The 22,750-nt window shown below is 36.5% G+C and overlaps 1 protein-coding gene across 5 annotated transcripts in view; it reads right to left on the bottom strand.

Annotated features, from left to right (window-relative positions):
* Window positions 1-22,750, bottom strand: part of TRIM37 (tripartite motif containing 37) — a 178,212-nt gene that overhangs the window by 15,990 nt on the left and 139,472 nt on the right. For 2 of the 5 annotated variants that reach the window (XM_032428782.1, XM_032428783.1), the window contains exons 18-22: window positions 21,727-21,921; window positions 15,094-15,399; window positions 6,016-6,144; window positions 5,471-5,660; window positions 3,604-3,740 (exon numbers count right to left, since the gene is read on the bottom strand). In XM_032428782.1, coding sequence (XP_032284673.1) covers window positions 3,604-3,740; window positions 5,471-5,660; window positions 6,016-6,144; window positions 15,094-15,399; window positions 21,727-21,921 — 957 coding nt within the window. Of the gene's footprint in view, window positions 1-3,603; window positions 3,741-4,006; window positions 5,071-5,470; window positions 5,661-6,015; window positions 6,145-15,093; window positions 15,400-21,726; window positions 21,922-22,750 lie in introns of those variants that run through there. The other 3 variants (XM_032428784.1, XM_032428785.1, XM_032428786.1) reach the window with 2 other exon arrangements.

Raw genomic sequence — 22,750 nt, forward strand, 5'->3', positions numbered from 1 at the left:
AAATGGTTGAAAGACCTCAATGTGAGACAGGAGTCCATCAAAATCCTAAAGGAGAACACAGGCAGCAACCTCTTCGACCTCAGCCGCAGCAACTTCTTCCTAGAAACATCGCCAAAGGCAAGGGAAGCAAGGGCAAAAATGAACTATTGGGACTTCATCAAGATCAAAAGCTTTTGCACAGCAGAAGAAACAGTCAACAAAACCAAAAGACAACCGACAGAATGGGAGAAGAGATTTGCAAACGACATATCAGATAAAGGGCTAGTATCCAAAATCTATAAAGAACTTATTAAACTCAATACCCAAAGAACAAAGAATCCAATCAAGAAATGGGCAGAAGACATGAACAGACATTTTTCCAAAGAAGACATCCAAATAGCCAACAGACACATGAAAAAGTGTTCAACATCACTAGGCATCAGGGAAATGCAAATCAAAACCTCAATGAGATACCACCTCACACCAGTCAGAATGGCTAAAATTAACAAGTCAGGAGACGACAGATGTTGGCAGGGATGCAGAGAAAGGGGAACCCTCCTACACTGTTGGTGGGAATGCAAGCTGGTGCAGCCACTCTGGAAAACAGTATGGAGGTTCCTCAAAAAGTTGAAAAATGAGCTACTATATGACCTAGCAATTGCACTACTGGGTATTTACCCCAAAGATACAAAAGTAGGGATCCGAAGGGGTACGTACACCCCGATGTTTATTGCAGCAATGTCCACAATAGCCAAACTGTGGAAAGAGCCAAGATGTCCATCGACAGATGAATGGATAAAGATGTGGTGTGTATATATATATATACACACATACATACACACAATGGAATATTATGCAGCCATCAAAAGGAATGAGATCTTGCCATTTGCAATGACATGGATGGAACTGGAGGGTATTATGCTGAGCGAAATAAGTCAAACAGAGAAAGACATGTATCATATGACCTCACTGATATGAGGAATTCTTAATCTCAGGAAACAAACTGAGGGTTGCTGGAGTGGGGGGTGGGGTGGGAGGGATGGGGTGACTGGGTGATGGACACTGGGGAGGGTATGTGCTCTGGTAAGCGCTGTGAATTGTGCAAGACTGTTGAATCTCAGATCTGTACCTCTGAAACAAATAATGCAATACATGTTAAGAAAGAAAAAAAGAAGAAGAAGAATGTAGCAGGAGGGGAAGAATGAAGGGGGGGAAATCGGAGGGGGAGAAGAACCATGAGAGACGATGGACTCTGAAAAACAAACTGAGGGTTCTAGAGGGGAGGGGGGTGGGAGGATGGGTTAGCCTGGTGATGGGTATTAAAGAGGGCACATTCTGCATGGAGCACTGGGTGTTATGCACAAACAATGAATCATGGAACACTACATCTAAAACTAATGATGTAATGTATGAGGATTAACATAACAATAAAAAATTTTTTAAAAATTTGGAAAAAATATATAATAAGGACTTAGTAAATATTATTTTTATTATTCCATACCTGCTCTCTGAGCTCCCTATACACCCTATCACAGCACCCACGCTATTAAATGGTCTGACACCTGACTGATAGTTTTCAATTGCTCTCCCTGCATCCTTTTCCACACACCCCTCCCACTACCACCAACACATATATCCACCAACATACCTGAGAACTACACCTTGTACCCATTTGAAACTGTGATCTACTCTGGCATGTGATTCTTAAGAAGGAGTGGTCATCCCTGGTTGAGTCATTCAACTCAACCAGTGGTTCTCAACTGGGGATAATTTTGCCTCCCAGGGAACATTTTTGGTTATTGTAACTCAGAGGAGGTACTGTTGGCACCTAGTAGTTAAAAGCCAAGGATGCCACTAAACATCCTACAATGCACAGGGCAGCCCTCTACAACAAAGAATCATCTGGCCCAAAATGTCAGTGGGTGTCAAGTTAAAGAAATCCTGAATGAAACAGCAAGTTCAAGAATTACTTCTTCACCAGCATCAAATGCAATAACAGGCAAATTAGAAGCATTTCATAAATGTTGCATGAAGAAAAGGGGGCAGTAATTCCAGCACATGCTATAAACATTTATAATCAATATATATCAATATATATAAATACATCGAAACTAGCTAATCTCTACAGGTCCTTTCTTTAAAGATTTTTAATCGAAATATTTGTATCTCAATGTTTTAACAATCAACACTTCACTTTAAAAATCCTTTTCATTTAATCTCTTCTACTGAAGTAATGCTGGCTGCCACAGGAGCATCAACCTAGAGGGGAGTGTTTAGCATTCTTTAACTGAAAAACCTAAAAAATGCCACCACCACACACACTCTCACAGGGCAGCCCGAGGTAAATGGTGGCACCTGCATATATGCTTTGAGCTACAATTCATCAATCACTAAAATTCAAATGAGTGCAGAGGTAGAAGGTGGTAATGATTCAGAGAAATGGGAAAAAAATTTCAATGCCAAATATCATTAATAAAGTTGACATCCTTTTCTAACATATAAAGGACACAACAATGGCAAAACACATAGCCTTATTTAAAAACACTTTCTGGGGCACCTGAGTGGCTCAGTCATTTAAGCATCTGACTTGATCTCGGCTCAGGTCATGATCTCAGGGTCCTGATATCAAGCCCTTGTCAGGTTCTGCACTTAGCGCAGTCAGCGTGTCTCTCTCCCTCTCCTCCCCTGCCCCCCTCCCATGCATGCTCTCTCTCAAATAAATAAAATCTTAAAAAACAAAAAAATACCCCAAATACCTCTGCTACTCAAAATTACAAAATGTCTCCTATGCTTTTAGATAAAGAATGATAAAACTGGAAGAACACATAGAATACTGAAAATGTAACTGAGAACGAACTGCCAGAGTTGAAGTCAGTTACCATAAAGGATTTTTTTAAATGGCTAAAGTTTGGAATAATTCTGTATGAGCAAAGCAATTTACAAATATTAATAAAGACTGACTTTAGGGTGCATGGGTGGCTCAGTCAATTAAGCGTCTAACTTCAGCTCAGGTCGTGATCTTAGGTTCCTGGGATCGAGTCCTGCTTTGGGCTCCTGGCTCAGCAGGGAGTCTGCTTGTCCCTCTCCCTCTGCCCGTCCCCACCCCAACCCTCACCGCCCTGCCCCCACTCATGCTCTGTCTCTCAAATAAATAAATAAATAAATAAATAAAATCTTAAAAAAAAAAAAAAGACTGACCTTAAAAGACAAAAGTACTTAACACTTAATATTATAATTAGTTGTTTTTGTGCATGCCTTCCCCCTAAGCCTGTGAACATATCTAATCTCATCTTTGCATATCTAGCAAATTCAATGCCTATCACTGAATTTACTGAATGAGCAGATGAACTGAATGAGCAGATGAACCATCTGTAGATTCCCCCACCCCCCTGTAAACCTCCCTTCTAAGTAAGACATGTCCTTTTATGTAGTCAATTATCCACTTTGCCTTCCGCTGTGCTCAATGTCCTAGTAAATCAAATTCAGTGGCACAATAAATGCTGTATTCAGATCAAGCATGTTGGATGGTAATTGTCTCAATAACTTTTAACTACTCCCCAACACCAACACACAAAAAATCATTATTCCCACCTCCCACCAAATTATGACTTTATCATTCCATACCTTCCTCAGGGGCAGCTGAAGCTCCTTCAGGTAGTATAGGTTGTAATTCCCCAGTTTCAGAATTATTTTCCAAATCAGTCATTTGCATTCCTTCCAGACGACCTCCTTTAGCGTTAGCCCTCAAAGGAGAAAACAGCCTGATATTTTTGTATAACTAGTCAGTGATACAATATATATTTTCTTCTTGTCCTGAAACTGAGCATGAAACCAAGGAGGGTATATGGCACTGATGTTAAATATAAATTTCAAGTATTGTTTTTTAAAAAATTCACTGTAAGACCCACAATAAAAGGTTAGAAGATGATGGACTGTATCAATGGCAATATCCTGGTTGTGATATTGTACCAGTTTTGCAAGATGTCATCATTAGGGGAAACTGGGTAAGGTGCATAGGATCTCTCTGTATTATTTCTTAGAACTGCATGTGAACATATAATTATCTCAATAAAATTCTGATTAAAAGACAAAAATAGAAGTCCTAAATAATATGTTCTCATTGATATGGAAAGACCTCAGATATATTATTGAGAAAATAGGGTGTACGTTTTGTATTAAAAAAGCTATATAGTCACAGTTGCTTAAATATGCATAAAAACTGAGAAGACACAGCATATATAAAAAATTAAAAATAGCAGGGATGTATGTGGGCAGGGAGCTGGAAAACTAAGCAGATGGGAGACAAAGATGGGGAAATTTTCACTTAATATTCTTTTTTTACTTCTATTTTTGAACCACTTATTATTAAAATTTTTGCTTACAAACTACTTTAAATCAGGCAAGGAAAAAAAGACACAAGTTAGAAAACACCACATAAGCCAGGCTAGCAATACAATTAATTGTAAAATGAGGGTTATAGCTAAGAGCTGCAGATATTTACAGAGGATTTTACAGTCTAGAAAAAAAGTCTATGTTCATATACATTTAATTGTTATGACTAAAGGCAGATATAAATATCTCCATAACAAAATATAAAAGCTAGTTGTAGCTTCAACCTGAAAGGAATATGTATAAAATCAGGGTAGGTAAGGAAGGACAAGACAATCCTGATGATTATAACACCTTTCCACTGCTTAAACTGGACCTAAAACAGAAAACTAAATCATACCAGCTGTTCTTTTACATTTGGTAATTATCCAGACCTTAAAGCTATTTAAATTAGGTAAACTTAAGGGATGTTAATCTCTCTCTAAATTTAATTCGAAGTTTTTTTTCAAAGTCTCCAAGGTAGAACTATTCCATTGTTTAAACTTAGGAATGTATTTAATATCTATAAGATAGATGAGCAGATGGTATTAATGGCTCATCTAGCACATTCACAGACAATATATTCCATAATCACTCTATCTTTTTAATGGATGGAAGTTTAATTGACATGGCTGGGATCTGAATTTATGTTTCCTGGGCGAGAGATAAAGGTCACAATATATCCTTTTGAGAAATTCCAACTCTGAGTTTTGAAGACATTTCCTAAGAGAAGAGAAAATAGGTGAGATAAAGTACAAAATCAGTGTTAAAATAAAATTGCCAGAAGTGCTTTGTTACATACAAAATATTTGTAAAAGACCCATGACATAATACGGCCCGCCCAACACAAATGTCTTTGAAAAGTGTGGAGGAGATAGAAAGGAAAAAAAAAAAAAGCTGACACATATATCAAAAACTCACAAGGCAGAATTCACACAAGGTTACACACTTCAGTGAAAATGATATCTAACATAACTGAATGTCTGATACTATCCCATTTCATTCCATTAAGAAAAAAGGTCTCTGATACTTTATAGTTAAATTTTAATACAACAAACTTTGTCTACTAAAAAATTAACAAAGTGGAAATTTATTCATTATGATGTAGACCAAAAGAACTTACCCCAAGGTGACAATTTTCCTCCTTTTCTCAACAGCAGGTAAACCATTGAAAACTGCAACCACAACAGCATCTGAATCCAAAGCTTGACACTGCCGGTCTTCAGATTTTGGCAAAATATCACTGATAGTGCCATGTGTTAAGGCTCGGGGAGAACTGTGCTTGCTCCCAGACTGAGAGCTTCCTGGGGAGCCTACAGAAAAGAAAGGGGATACTCAGAAAGAAGGCAAACAAAGCTCTTTAGTCTCCACTTTAGAATATCTCACTACATAAACATTTTTAAACTGCTGGAAAACTCAAAACCAATTAAAAAATATATCCCAGTTTTTTGATGCCAAGTATTTAAAATTAAGGAATCCAGAATATGCAGTCTAATGGCTGCATTTCCTTACCGATGGGTCTGTTCTCTTGTGAGATCAAGGAACTTTCAAATCAAGTTTCAGCATTGTCAGTGCCTTTAAAGATCTAAATCTACGTACACCATAAGATCAGTTTTAAATAACAAACATCTACCCACTTAAATTATAGTCTAAACTCTCCAAATTTACCTTCAGATAGAGTCTGACAGTCTCCCTTTGAACGGCTATTTTCCCCAGAGTCTATTGCTCTTCGAAGTGACAGACTACCTGCTATACTGGATCGAGCTGGCTTAGGTGAATTACTCTTCTTATTTGTGGCTGCAAAGACATTTAAAAATATTTCCGAATAAGATAAAATAGCACAAAACTCACTACATAGGCAGTCAGAGGAAGGCTAATCTTATGGAATGTATTCTATCTACTGTGTCCAAAAAACCCAGGACGCTCTGGTCCCAAATGGTTTATTTGGGGTCTTATGCAAAAAGTATTCCTACTTTGCTACTTGTGGACCAGAGTCTTAACAAAACCAGAAAAATATTAGTAAACCCCAAAAGAAAAATCCTACCAGATATGAACTCCAATCTCAATACCAAAGTATTAACAACAAAAATAAAACCCCCCAAAACACTTGAAAATTGTATATTATTGGATTAACAAGAAAATCAATTAGAAATAAATCACAAATAAAATACACAAGATGTTTGTGGCTAAAACAATAATTAGGAAAAGAAAATGTATAGCCTTATAATGAATTAGAAAAAAATAAAACTAAGTGGCCTACTACGCAAACTCGAGGAGCTAGAAAAAGAATAAAAATAAATAAAAAGAAAGAAGATATGCATTTAAAGGTAATAAACAGGATCAGCAAGGTAGCAGGACACAAGACCAAGAACCGATTATCTTTTTATAGACCAGCAAAGCACAATTCAAGAATGCAATTAAGTAACAATTCCATTTACCGTAGCATCAAATAGAATAAAATATTTAAGAAAAAATTTAATAAATATAATACTTGCACATTGCAAACTATCACACACTGCTGAAAGATAATAAAGATGGAAATTTTTTAATATTTCCAATAAATGCTTAATAAAAAAAAAGATGGGAAAAATATGGTGTTCACTGATCAGAAGACTTAATATTGTTAACATGGCAATACACCCAAAATTGATCTACAAATTCAACACAATCCCTATAAAAATTCCAACTGTTTTTTAAAATTTTATTTTTAATTTTTTTAAAGAGAGAGAAAAGGGGAGGGAGGGGCAGAGAGAGTAGGCAAGAGAGACTCTCCAGCAGACTCCCAGCTGAGTGAGTGAGGAGCCCAATGTGGGGCTCAATTCCACAATCCTGAGATCACGACCTGAGCCAAAACCAAGAGTTGGATGCTTAACCAAGCCATCCAAGAGCCCCACCTGTTTTACTTTTTAACTGCAGAAATTGATAAGTTGATTCTAAAATTCATATGAAAAGATCCAGAATACCCAAAACATCTTGAATGGAAGACTCACAGCAGCATTATTCATAATAGCCAAAAAGTAGAAAAACACTACATGATGCCCATCAAATGATGAATAAGTAAACAGAACATGGTACACATATACAATGAAGTTATGATTCAGCCATAAAAAGGAATGAAATAATACATGCTACAACATGGATGACCCTTGGAAATGTTATGCTAAGTGAAAGAAGCCAGACACAGAGGCCCATGTTGTATGATTCTATTTATATGAAAAGTCCAGAAGAAGTAAAACCATATAGAGAAACTAGACTAGAGGTTACCAGGAGATACGGGGAGGGAAAAATGGAGAGTGACTGTTCACACGTCTGGAGTTTTTGGCGAGAGGGTGATGAAAATGTTGTCAACAGTGTTCTAGATAATGGTGATCATTACATGACTTTGTGAATATATTAAAAACTGTTGAATTGTACACTTGAAGAAAAAGATGTGAGAAAAAATTGCAGTGGAAAAATTGGTCTTAATGTATATATAAATTATAATATGGTCCTTAACCAATAATGCATTCTGTTAATGGACTATTAAATTAAAATAGAAACAAAGGTAGAATTTAATGTAATAAAAAGGTAGAAGATGCTGGAGTGGAGGGGGGTGGGAGGGATGGGGTGGCTGGGTGATGGACATTGGGGAGGGTATGTGCTATATGGTGAGCGCTGTGAATTGCGTTAAGACTGATGAATCACAGACCTTTACCCCTGAAACAAATAATACATTATATGTTAATAAAAAAAAAAACAGTAGAAGACAGTAAATGAAAATATATCTAAGAACTAGTCTTTGAAGAGACAAATAAAATGGACAAGTTTCCAGCAAGTCAAATCAAAGGACAAAATAAGAAAACACATATAAGCAAAATAAGAGAAAAAGTTTAACAGCCCATATTTAGAGAACTTTTTAAAATTTAAGAGGCCAGAATAAGCGGCTTTATAACAATAAATTTAAATATTTAATAAAATGAGTAATTTTCAAGGAAAATTAATTATGGAAACTGGCTTAAGGAGGAGAAATATGAGACCAATAAACACACTGAAATTAAACAGGTTGTTAAAGTTCTGTCCCTGAAAGAACTACTAACTGGTTTTATGAACGAGTTTCATTAACTTTTAAAGAGCAGATAAGATGTTAAAATAATTTCATACCATAGAAAAGGACAAAAGCTTCTGAATTTATTCCATAAGGCTGGCATAAAATTGGAATTCATATGGGTTAAGGATAATTTAACAAAAATACAACTCGATTTTACTTATGACTACAATAGTCAAGAATTCTAAGTAAAATATTAGCAAACTGAATGTGGCAGTATATTTAAAAAAATTATAAATTATCAAAACCAAATAGGATTCATTCTACTATCTCGAGAATGGTCATAATTAGATTAAGATAATTAGATAAAGAATGTAATTCTTTAAAGTTAAAATAATCGAACAAAACAATATAATCATTTTGACATAAGCCAAAAAAGCATAATTCTATACAACTTCTTGAGAAACAACAACCTCTTAGTAAGTAGAAAAAGAGGTAGTTTGGTGCAATGGTGAAAGCCATAGGCTCTGTGGTTCAAGTTCTTGGCTCTGCCAATTACCACTGTGAAACTCTGAGAATGCTGTTTAATGCCCTGTGCCTCCATTTATCTATCTGTAAATTGGGGATAAAAATAACTTGCCTCAGAGTTGTTGGGATTAAGTGAGTTAATGCACATGTGACTTACTTAGAATGATACCCCACACAGAGTAAACAGTGGTACTTATTGTACACAGTAATTATTAGCAATAGAAGGATATATCTTTTAATTTGGTTAAAAACTATTAGCAAAGGCGCCTAGGTGGCACAGTCAGTCATGCATCTGACTTGGTTTCGGCTCAGGTCGAGACCTAAGGATCATGAGATTGAGCCCTGCGTCCGGCTCCGCGCTCAGCACGAAGTCTGGTTGAGATTCTCTCCCCCTCTCCTTCTGCCCCTCCTGCTCCTGTGCTCATACTTTCTCTTTCTCGCTCTCTAAAATAAAAAAATAAATCTTTAATGAAATATATAGCAAATTTTATACTTGAGAAAACTAAAGGAATTCCTAAACAGAGTTGTAAACATTATAAAAATTCTATTACTGCTATTAGCATTGTTCTGAGATCCTAGCCTAGACAATGAAAAATGAAAAGTAAATAAGCAAAAAAGGAATGAGCAAACTGTAATTATTTGCTGATATGATCATCTACTTAAAAATTCAAGATAACTGACTGAAAAGCTTAGAATTTAAAAATTTCACTAAGTGGGCTGAATACAAGACAAACATGTAAAAATCAACAGTATTCCTACAAGTGACAAATAATTAGAAAATATTCTGGGGGGGCAGGGGAGGAAATCCCACTCACAATAGCAACCTAAGTTATAACCTATTTAGAAATGAATATAACAAGACATATACAGAACTTATATGAAGAAAACTAAAACTGTGAAGTATAGATGAGAGATGACCAGAAAAATGGAGAGAAATACCACTTTCCCAGATATTAATGCTTCAATACTGAAAAATGTCAGTTCCCCAAATTAAATGTAATTAAATCCATTAAATAATGCAATTCCAGTCAAAATGTTTTTCTGGAAGAGTAAATATGCAAGAACCATCAAGAATATTTTGAAAACAAAAACAAAAATGAAGGCAAGTCAATTAGTTTACAAACTATGATATATAGTAGTTAAAAACACTACAAATATTCAGTTGAACAATATCAAATTGCTGTTTTTGCAGGTCAAAAACAGTTGCATGTTGGCAATTTCATATGATTTAACCTCTGTGAACAAATTTAAAAACAGAACAATGCAAATATGGGAATTTGGTCTATTAATAAAGGATGCATTTCATATTGTTGGACAGAGTGGAATCTTCAAAAAACATGTTTCTTTTGGGGGGAAAAAAAAAATCACTGAACTTACCCCACACACCATCATGAAAAACAAATTATATACCGTATAGTGACCTAAATGTTAAAAAGTTAAAAAAAATACCGTAAGAAAACAGGGGTCATTTTTATAAACTTGGGAGTTAAAAAGGCCTTCCAAATAAAAACATTAAACCCCAAAACTATGAATACTATTAATAGACCTGTCTAAAATAAAAAATTTAAAACTTTTGTTTAGCAGAAAAATAAAAGCAAGTGACAACAGGAGGGAAGTACTTGCAAAAATAGGTAACAAAAGCTTTTTGCAAAAGTCCACCTAAAGAGCATTACTTCTTTCTGTTTTATTTTATTTTTTTTTTTATTTTTTTTAAAGATTTTGTATTTATTCATTTGAGACAGAGAGATACAGAGAGAGAGAGAGCATGAGCAGGGGGAGAGGCAGAGGGAGAGGGAGAAGCAGACTCCCTGCTGAGCAGGGAGCCCGATGTGGGGCTCGATCCCAGGACCCTGGGATCATGACCTGAGCCGAAGGCAGACGCTTAACCATCTGAGCCACCCAGGCACCCCTCTTCTTTCTGTTTTAGATTGTCATTTCCTTGACAACTAGATGAGGTTGAGTATCCTTTGAGATGCATACTGTCCATTTGTATTTCTTCTTATGTTAACGGCCTAATCATAACCTTTACTTCATTTTCTATTGAACTGTCATGCTTATTTTAGGAGAAGCCTATGTATTTGGCAATCATCCTCTCCTCTATTCATCTCTACTGGATTACTGCCACCGGTATTAAGCATTAAAATATCCCATTTTAATAAACACACACACACAGCCCAGAAATAAATGCTCACATATATGCTCAAATGATTTCCTTTCTTTTTTTTTTTTTAAGTACTCTCTACCTCCAACATGGAGCTTGAACTCACAACCCTGAGATCGAGTCACACACTCTACTGACTGAGCCAGCCAGGAGCCCCTTTAATGATATCCAATAAGGGTATCAAGACCATTCAATGATGAGAGGAAAATCTTTTCAACAAATGGTGACAGGAAAGCGGATATCCATACACAAAGGAATGAAGTTGGACTTCTACCTAATACCATATACAAAATTAACTAAAATAGATCCAAGACATTTATAAATATTAGATCTAAAACTATAAAACTCTTGGGGTACCTGGGTGGTGAAGTCAGTTAAGCATTGGACTCTTGGTTTCAACTCAGGTCATGATCTCAGAGTTGAGCCCTGCATCAGGCGCAGTTTCTCTCTCTCCATCTCCTTCTGCCCCTCCCCCCCCCAAATAAATAAATCTTTAAAAAAAATAACAGCAACAACAAAAAACCCCTACAAAACTCTTACAAGAAAACATAGGGGAAAAGCTTCATAGCATTAGCTTTAGCGAAATATGACACCAAAGCACAGGCAACAAAAGGAAAAAAAAAGATAAACTGGACTTCAAGAAAATTAAAAACTTTTACCATCAAAAGATATCAGCAGACACTATAAAATGTTCAACACCACTGATAAATGTGAATCAAAAGCACAATAAGACAATAAAATACCACTTCACACGCATTACTATGGCTATTAGCAAAGACAAAACAAAACCACAAAATTGTAAGTGATGGGGAAGATGTGGACAAACTGGAGCCCTTGTGCACTATTAGGTAGGAATGTAAAATGGTGCAACCTCTATAGAAAACTGAATGGCAATTCCTCAAAAAATTAAAAACTGAGTTACCATATGATCCAGCAATTCCACTTTTACGTTTATATGCCCAGAAAAATGGAAAACAGGGTCTTGAAGAGATGAACATCCATCCTCATAGCTGCATTATTCACAATAGCCAAAAAGTAGGTGTCAATCCAGTGTCCATCAAAGGATGAATGGATAAACAAAAAGTGGCATACACATACACACACAATGGATTATCAAATAGCCACAAAAAGAGAATTCTTTTTTTTTTTTTTAAGATTTTATTTATTTGACGACAGAGAAAGAGAGAGAGAGTTCACAAGCAGGGGGAGAGGCAGAGGAAGAGGGAGAAGCAGACTTCCTGCTGAGCAGGGAGCCCGATGTGGGGCTCGATCCCAGGACCCTGGGATCATGACCTGAGCGGAAGGCAGACACTTAATGACTGAGCCACCCAGGTGCCCCCAAAAAGAAAATTGTGACACATGCTACAATATGGATGAACCCTGAAGACATTATGCTAAGTGAAATAAGCCAGACACAAAATTATGTTTCCACTTATACAAGGTACCTAGAATAATCAAATTTAGAGAGACAGGAAGTAAATAGTGGCTGCCAGGCACTGAGAGGAGGAAGAGTAGAGAGCTACTGTTTAATAGGTAGAGAGATTCAGTTGTGCAAGATAAAAAGAGGTCTGTGGATGGATGGTGGTGACAGTAGCACAACAATGTGCATGTACTTTATGCCACTGAACAGTACTACTTAAAAAGGTTAGGACAGTAAATCCTGTTTAACAAATTGTGGTAAATTCCTTTTAAAAATTGAACATAGAATTATCATATGATTCAGCAATGCCACTCTGGGTATACCCAAAAGAACTGAAAGTAGAGACTCAAACAGATACTTGCACACCCAAACTCATAACAGCATTAGTCACAATAGCCAAAAGATAGAACCAATGCAAATGTCCATCAATGGATGAAATGTGGTACATACATACAATGGAATATTATTCAGCCTTAAAAAGGAATGAATTTCTGATACATGATGCAATATGGATGACCCTTGAAGACATTATGCAAAAGTGAAGTAAGTCAGCATAAAAAGACAAATACTTTATGGTTCCACTTATGTGAGATATCTAGAATAGTCAAGTTCAGAGAAACAGAAAGTGGAACAGTGGTTGCCAGGGGTTGGGTTGGGGGTGGTTATTATGTAATGGGTATAGAGTTTCAGTTTTACAAGATGAAAAAAAGTTCTGTGACTGCATAGTGGTGATGGTTGTACAACAGTGTGAATGTACTTAATGCAACAGAACTATACACCTAAAAATATCTATAATGGTAAGTTTTATGTTATGTACATTTTACCACAGTAAAAAAGAAATAGGTCAAAAAAAAAAAAGCATATATGCTTAAGAAAGTGAAAAAATAGACAGATAACAGCAAACTCTTTCTTGACTCCACACGCCTTCCAGGTACCACCCAAACTTCTGAAGGAGTTGTGCAATAATGTTCGTTTCTCATTGTGTTCACCCTGCTACGCTCCTCCATGGGAATGATTATTAAAAGGGCCACCCACATTTCAACTCGACACCTCTCAATGGTACGACCACTCCACTTCTTTCTTGAGATATTATCCCTTCTAGTTTTTCTCCTACCTTAATGATTAAATTCTTTTCAATTTCCTTTACTGGCCTCTTCTTCATTACCAAGCCTTTAAATGTTAAAGTGCCCCAGAGCCAAAATTTCTCTTCTCCATTTAAATTTACTCCATACTTGTTCTTGTTCAGTCCCTGACTTTAAACAATATCTGATACTGTTGATTCCCAATTGTTTATATCCAGCTGTGACCACATACACTTCAGATTTATGTACCAATTCACCTGCCTAGAAGACATTTTACTAGGATAACTAGGAGACATCTCAAACCTAACATGTTTAAACAAGAATCCCTAACTTCCTGCCCCCCAACTCCCCCCTCAACCCTCACACCAGCTTTTCCCTTATTTGATTTGCATCTAAATTAGTGATAGTACCAGTCACTAAGTTGCCTGGGACAAAAACTTAAACATGATTCTTAGTTCTTTTTTCTTTCCATACAACACTATCCAGCCTTTCTTATCAGGGTTGTGGGAAAGAACTGAGCCCTCTTGGTCTAAAATATCCACTGTAATTAATGAACTGACTTCTATGTATCTAGAATAGTACTAGTTATGTAGCATCCTTGGGAGAATTAACAAAGATGGGAACCTCAGACGAGAAGGGCTGCTAGACTATGAGCAAGTCCACCTACCCACTGTAGTAACTCCAGAACAGGCCACCATATTTCACACACACTATTGTTATAGGCTGTTTCACAACTCCCATTCAACCCCTTTCAGACCCTTCTTCATACAAGAAGCAAAGTAATCTTTGTAAAAGGTAAATCCGATCATAAACGCCCCCTCCCCCACCCCCCCATTTTCATTCTCTAGAGATCCTCCTAAAATCAGAATAAAACTCAAATCCTTACCCAGGTCTTACACGTCCATGCCTGATACAGACCCTATCTACCCCTCTGACTTACCTCCTAGTATTCTCCCCACTGCTTTGTTCACCATACTAAACCATACTGGTATTCCTTTGAGCTTTCAAACATGCAGAACAGCAAATACTTTATCAGTGACTTTGCATTTTCTGTTCTGTTTACCCAGAACAACGTGTCCCACAGATCTCTGCAAGGCTGCCACCTTCTTAACCTTTAGGTCTCAGTTCAAATGTTGCCTCCTCAGAGACTTTCTCCTACCACCCTAACCTAAGCAGCACACTCCTCATCTTCCCATCCCACTCCTCTGTTGTTTCCTTCACAGGACTTTTTACTAACTGAAATTATCTTTACTTGTCTACACATTTTAATGTCCGATTCCCACCACATGAATATATGAAAGCAAGATCCAAGGGGTTAAGGATTTTGTCTTGTTTATTGCCCAGCACAGAATATGCAATCAAGAAATGTTAGCTCTATACAGTAGAAAATATACAGCTTTGAATGGGAGAAAAGGCTGTATATATAGTCTTACTTCATTGTAAGAAAGACGTTTAAATATTATTATTCTGAAAATAACCCATTCTCTAGCTTCCCAAATGACAGAGAAATGACATTAAAGGATCCACTTACAGTTTCGTATGTAACCAGCAACTGATGACTTTGCCAAGAGCTCCATTCCCAAATCCTGTAATCTGCCACAGTTTTCGGCTCCACAAGCAGCTAGAGCTGCCTGGTCAGCAGAAAAAAGGCTTGCCTGCATGTCTCCAGAAGCAGCATTGCTGCTTTTGATTTCTGAAAGTGTATTCTTTACATCAGTTTTCATACATCGAACTTCAGCCATCTGAGTTTTGAGTCTTTTCAGCATCTTTAAATCAGAGGGAACTCGCCACATGGCCTGCTGCTTCCTTTGGTCTTTATCTTTTCGAGAATATGATGCTTTAGAGAGAAAGTTACAAGTCATGTTCCATTCATGATAATGTCAATATATGCAGACTTGATGTGTAAAAAAGCTAAAGTGCTTTAGGTGGTATTAATAATAAAAGCACACATTAAATTCCATTAATGAAAATAAAGATAGCTACAAGTACCCTAACTTTATTCATACCTTCAAAGTTAGAATCTGGTTCACATGATAACCACTCAAATCTGAATTAGTTATTTAATTCTAAAAGTTTAAAAAAGCTGCCCTACTGCCTATGCTTTCTTCTTTATACTTCTCCATTTTTCTCAAATTTCCTACACTGAGCTTTTATTATCTTCATAATTGAAAAAATGAAAACAACCCAGAAGCCAAACAGTCAAATCTGCTATACACAGTATGTACAAATACACATATTCCAACTAAGTTTAAAAAGTTGTCCAGCTATTAAGTGCCATGGAACATCATAAAAGAATATTTTCCTGTCACTGAGTCTTTGCAGTCTCTAAAGTAACAATGTTTTCTCTCTTCCCAGAGAAAGTAGCTGTTTTTCAACCCACCCCCCACCCCGCAAATACTAAAAGGAGAGGCGTATTTTGAATATCAAAGAATGTTATGACTGACTCAAAGCAAAAAGAAACCAAGCCCTACAAACAAAAAATGGGGGACCAATGGGCACTAACTAGACATCTGAACTTGCCTACATATTGCAACAACCTTCTACCATAAAAGAGGGAGTACAGTAAAAAGTAGATTAATTATAGTGTGTTCAATAGCCATTCCCCCACTTCTAACTTGCCAAAAGGACTCAGATTGTGTTCAGGTGTCAGGTGGTAGGCAGCAATGTGCTCAAGGAGGTTAGATTCCTCCTTTGGCCCCAGGGCATATGGGTCATTCCTCTGACAGTGTTTAGGGAGGGTACATGACTCACTTCCAGCCAAAAGTCTTCTGGGAGTCTTCTATCTTAATAGGAGATTTTATTATCTTTGTTTATTTAAGAAATATCCATAAGAAGCTTACTGAATTAAATTAAGTCATTTAATTCTCTCTTATCAATCCTCTGAGGTAACTAAATTCTATTTTTATCTTCATTTTATTTTATTGGGGGGGAGGGGCAGAGGGAGAGAGAGAATCTTAAGCAAGCTCCGCGCTCAGCACGGAGCCTGACATGGGGCTCGATCCCATGACCAGGCCAAAATCAAGAGTCAGACACTTAACTGACTGAGCCACCCAAGCACACATAAAAAGAATTTTCTATAAATGAGGTGAGTAAGTTGAGATTTTAGAAACTCAGGATTTGGTCTCAGATCTACCATTTAGTTGCTGTAACTTTAGAGAAGTCCACCAACTTCTGAGTCCATTATTTATTTATAAAATGAAGACAATAATATACACCTGACAGGGTTGTCACCAGGCTCAAAAAACTCTGTTTATGAAAGCGTTCTGTGGTGTAGTCCCCATCCAACCCCTTTCCACAAAGGTGTCAGAAAAGTTTTCTAAAACCCTAATCAGATATTACTTTCCTGCTTAAAATCATTCATGAAAGCACCAGCATGGCCCATTACCTGAGGCCCCTGTCTCTCAGTGGCTTTATCTTCTACCTCTACCCCAAATACATCCCAGTGTTTTGGTATAACTTGCAACTCCGTAATACACAGGCAATGCTACACTCCACTCCTGTACTTTACACATGCCCTATTCCCTTCTCTCTCTCTCTGTTAACCCAAACCAGAGGAAATCTGAAATGTCTACTCCTTCAGGCACCTAAACCACCGAGAGAGGCATCTCTTCTTCCAAGTCAATTCTTACCTAATTTTTTATAGTACTTGGAGCATACTTCTATTGCAGCACTTGTTACTTCTTACAGTAAGGAAGACAAACATATAGACTGTGAACAACTTATGGGGGAGATTACATCTTAGTGATCTTTGTATTTCAGGCAAAACAACTTATGGCACAAAATATTCAAAATGTTTTGCTAAATAAAATCTTGCACCCCACATCTACATGGACTTAAATATGAAAATCTATATTAACCCACATGGTTCAGTTTATTATTACTAGAAACTGACAAGGATTTTAAAAAGTAAAAATCCCACATGGGAAAATTAAAAAAAAAATTAATCAAGCCTCCTTAATCTGATAGACAACTACTGAGCCTGTTTCAAATGCTAGGCATTGTGCTGGGCAGGGAATACGACAGTGAGTAAGATGAACCCTTGGTCTTTGCCCTCACAAAGCTCACAGTCTAGCTGGAAAAGTGAAAAATAATTTTAGTACCATGTGATAACTGCCAAGACAGGAAAGTGTAATGAGATCTTATACCACAGGAACCTGGCAATTCAATACTGCACTGAAAATAAGCATTCCTGAATGTGCCAGGTTACAAAGTTAATTAGAATTGAGTCTTGTCTGTAACAATTCTTTCATATCATTCAGTTATGACCTTCAAGATTGACAGTTCTCTAAAGCCTCTCCTCCAGACATCAGTATCTATCAATGCTACCACCATTCTGGTCATCTAAGCTTCTTCAGAGTCCTCCTTACCATATTCCATTCAGTTGCCAACCCTCTAACTTGATGAGATTCCAAATATTACCACTGCCATGCTACAAGTAAAATCTTAATTATATATAGAGTAGATTACTGTATTCCTTAGAGGTTAAGTGGAACTTCTATAATGTCAGAAGATTCTGAAGACCTTACCTCAGATCCACCTATTTTTCAGCATATGATGACTGAGAAAATATCCAGAAATGTATGAATTTGCCCTCTCATACTAAGAACCACTGAAATAAACTTCTACAATAATACCCTCCTCAAACTTCCATTTCTGATAGTTTTCTGGGCACTGCCAGCTTTCTAAAAGCAGCTTGAATCAAACCACTCCTAAACTGCAACAATGGCTCCCCAATGCCCACTATGCATCATTCCTCAGGCTAGCATGCAACACCTTCCACAGAAAACCTTACCTGACTTTCTATTTCTGCTTACTACTACATGTACCATAAAATCTGGTTCAACTATATCATCCGTCATTCATACCCTGATGCCTCTTAAAATACTCCTTTTTATAGTAGGGTAGTTAAGAACATGAACTTGCAGTGAGTCTGATACATAACAGGTTCACTCAATATGTATTGAAAAAAAGAATTAGAGGAAAATAAAGGAATACTATGAACAAGTCTATGCCAACAAATTTCTGATAACCTAGATGTAATGGACCAATACCTTGAAAGACAATCTGCCAAAAATCGAAGAAGAAACAGACAGTATGAAGAGGCCTATATCCACTTTCTATTATCTCCAAGAACAGAAGTAGAGGGAATACTTCCAAACTCAATCTACAAGGCATTATTCTAGTATCAAAACCAAAGATATTACAGGAAAACTACAGACCAGTATCTCTCATGAACAGAGATATTAAAATCCTCAGCAAAATATTAGCAAATTGAATCTAACCAGGTATAAAAAGAATTATATACCACAACTAAGTGGGATTTATCCCAAGTATGCAAGGCTGGTTTGACATTCAAAAATCAATAAATGTAATCCATCATATCATATCAATAGATGCAGAAAAAGCATTTGACAAAATCTAATATCCATTCATGAATTAAAAGAAAAAAAAAACAACTCTTAGTAAACTAGGAATGGAGGAAAACATCTTCAACTTGATAAAGAACAGCTATGAGAAACCTATAGCTAACATCATACTTAATGGTAAAAACCTTGAAGCTTTCCCACCAAGATCAGGAACAAGGCAAAGATGTCCCCTTTCATCACTCCTTTTCAAACTGTACTGGAAGTCTTAGCTAATGCAATAAGATAAGAAAAATAAAATGAAAGGTATACAGATTGAGAAGGAAAGAATAAACAAAGAACCAAAATAAACATTGAAACCCAAGCAAGCATTTTAATAAAAAGAAGGCTGGATCTTTCTGCAACATTAGCTTTTAATATTCTCTCACAGATATGTTATCTTCAGTTGGTTTCCATGACTCCATTTTCTTCGTTTCTCTCCCTTCCAAAGGCTCTTTGATCTGGTTCATCTTTCACACACTCAGTAAAAACAGACGTTCATCAAAATCATGTCCCTGGCCCTTTTCTCATTAAAATTTTCTTAAAACTCTCTCTTCTACAATCTTACTCCCTTAGTTTTAATTATCCAGTATCACCTCTAGGCAAATAATTGTATATATTCCAGTTCTTAATTTTTAGCTATTAAGCATCTCTACTTTGATATCCCACTGGCATGTCAAACTCAAGATGTTTAAAGACTTGCTCTTCCTCTCTACTATTCCCCCTCCCTTCCTTGTCATCAGCATTTTGAGCACCTGGATTTAGAAAACTAATTTCTGGATAACGGAGATATTCTGTTTACAGTTTGCATTCATTTTCCCAATGACATTGAATATTTTTCAAAAACATGATTTTACCTATCTATAAAATATGCATGGCTAAACTAGAATTTTTTTTTTTTATTAAAGATTTTTTACTTGACAGAGAGAGAGAGAGACAGCTAGAGAGGGAACACAAGCAGGGGGAGTGGGAGTGGGAGAAGCAGGCTTCCCTCTGAGCGGGGAGCCTGACGCGGGGCTTGATCCCAAGACTCCGGGGTCACGACCTGAGCCGAAGGCAGATGCTTAATGACTGAGCCATCCAGGTGCCCCTAAACTAGAATTTTTTAGACATAACTGTATTGCTGGATATTTTCAAACAACTCTGACTGTTTTCTCTTTGGGATATACTCCTAGAAGTAAAGTTACGGGATTAAAGGACAGAGGTATTTTAAACCTAGCGCAAAAATTTCCTTCAGGGGCGCTTCAGTCGCTCAGCTGCGTCTGACTTGCTTTTGGCTTAGGTCATGATCTCAGGGTTATGAGACTGAGCCCCACATCAGGCTCCATGCTGGACGTGGAGTCTACTTGAGATTCTTGCCCTCTCCCTCTACTCTGCCCCCACTTGCATGCACATGCACTTTCTCTTCCTCTACTAAAAAAAAAAAAAAAATTCCTTCAAAAAGGTTAAACCAATGTACACATCCACCTGCAGAACCAAAACTTGTCTGTTTCACTATCTTTGTAAATAACACAGGTTATAATTTAAGCAAAACCTTTGTCAAGGTGTTAACTTTTTTTTTTTTTTTTTTAAGCTATTTCTTGGGCTGCCTGGTTGGCTCAGTTGGTAGAGCATGTGACTCCTAATCTCAGGGTTGTGAGTTTGAGCCCCATGTTTGGTGTAAAGATTACGAAAAATAAAATCTTAAAAAAAAAAAAAAAAAAAGGCTATTTCTTTGTTGATCACAAGAACCATGTGTGATTTTTATTTTCTTTGTAATTTTCTGTATTTTCCAAATTTTCTACAATAAAAATACCTAAGAATAATGTAAAATTATATACAATGTGATAAATTTTATAAAAGTACAAATACAAAATGTACTTGGATCACAGATAAAAGGCAAGTATTTCATAACATTACTGAAGACAGCCTTTCAAATTAAGGACCCAGACTTCCAGGAAGTATACCTTAGAAAGAAGAGGCCTAAATAATCCAGGCTCTGAGATCACCGCCCCCACTAGAGCAGCTCTGTGTTTTCTACACTGAAGCTCTGCCTCAGACTTTGAAAAATGAGTTTTGCTGCTTTAAAGAAGCATCAAAATCACTATTCTAAATCACTGATACTTGATTTGTGTAATACTATTATTTAAGAAGGTAGGAAAATATTGAGTATATATTAGAAAGTTTTCTAAAAAATCGTTTTTAAAATGTGGCATTTAAAGGTAAATCCTTAGCTGTTCAAAATGACTATGCCTAAGAGTTTCAAAAAATCCAGGTTTGACTATACATCTAATGTGTGTGTATATACATCATATTAAAGTAACGCAGATATAATTTCTAACAAATAACCTTTGCAAATAAAACACTGATGCTAATTGGTATGCATTTTTAGGCTACAGAACATCAAAGCATGAAACCATCTTTTTCTATATTCCATTTAGACAAAGTTCCACTTAGAAGTCAGGGAATTCATGAAAAACTCTGAGTTTTCACAAAGAGGACAACTGTGCTTCATACAAATCAAACTGTGAATCAGACACAATCTAAATGTCAAATCATATACAAACATTCTAACAGGCATTAAGACATTATTGCACAAAACACCACTGAACAATGACCAAAAAATATGATTAATATAAATGTCAATTTTATGACATATAATGAAAAATCAATTTGCTACAGAAATGTCCTGTGTTCCAACACTTAAATGAGACACTTGGATTAAAATCAAGAGTTGTTCTCAAGAATCACAGAAAAAAGTGAAATTATTGTTAATATTTTACCTGCGGGTTGCAAAAGTGAAGCAGGTGGGCGAGGCTGTAAGCCCCACAAATTTTCCATACTATTCCGGTCCTTAAGGTCCAACAAATGTATTAAAATTAACGGATCAATGTCTAATAAACTACTGGTAGCAGCAGAGCATAAATGTGCTCTTCTTGACATTCTGTTACTGGCACCCACATAGCCATGGTTACTGCCTGCAAAAGAAATAGAGATGTAGAAAATGCATGCTACAAATTTGCACAAATTTAATTAAAAGAAAAAGTAAATTGGTTAGTGTTGTTTGAATACTTGTCTATGGACCTATCTTTTAGGAGTTGGTGTGTCAACATGATGAGAAGCAGAAAGGAGAAACCAGATTGCCAGAGAGGTGAACACAAGCATAGTGACTAAGCACTGGCCTCATTACTATCCAGAATTCAGGAGGAACCCTCAACCCCATCCTTAGCCCTAGAAATAAAAAGGCTGTAGCATACACAATATATGCAATCAGGGGGATGAGGGAGAAGAAAAGGAGAATATGTCCTATAACCCAGTGGTCTTGAAAGAAAGACAAATCCCCATGATATCACAAGTCCCAAGGAACTAGACACCAAAACAGTAATTTTCTCGAGTTTTCAGACTGAAACTTGTTAATGACTGATGGACAGATAGACACCTATGAGCAATGTCATATCTGCATCACCTATACTGGACTAAGCTCCTTAAGCTAAAGAAACCATTTGACTTTTCTCTAGTGCCTAATACAACACCTACCAAATATTAGGTATGGAAATGGTGGTTAAACTAATCTCCCTCAATAAAACTATTTAAATGTATTCTAAAGAAACCTAAAATTTAAAAATGTTACATGCACCAAAGTCTTAAAATAGATAATATAAAAATAACACAAAATAATCAGGTTCTGACTATTCATGAATGTTTCAAAAAGATCTAAACAGAAGTAACTTAGGAGAAAAATTCCAATTATTCAGAAGCTTCAAGCCAATTATTTACTTATATGTATTTCATCTATATTCACATCCT

Source organism: Phoca vitulina, unplaced genomic scaffold, assembly GCF_004348235.1.
Source record: "Phoca vitulina isolate PV1807 unplaced genomic scaffold, GSC_HSeal_1.0 scaffold40, whole genome shotgun sequence".
Lineage (NCBI taxonomy): Eukaryota > Metazoa > Chordata > Mammalia > Carnivora > Phocidae > Phoca > Phoca vitulina.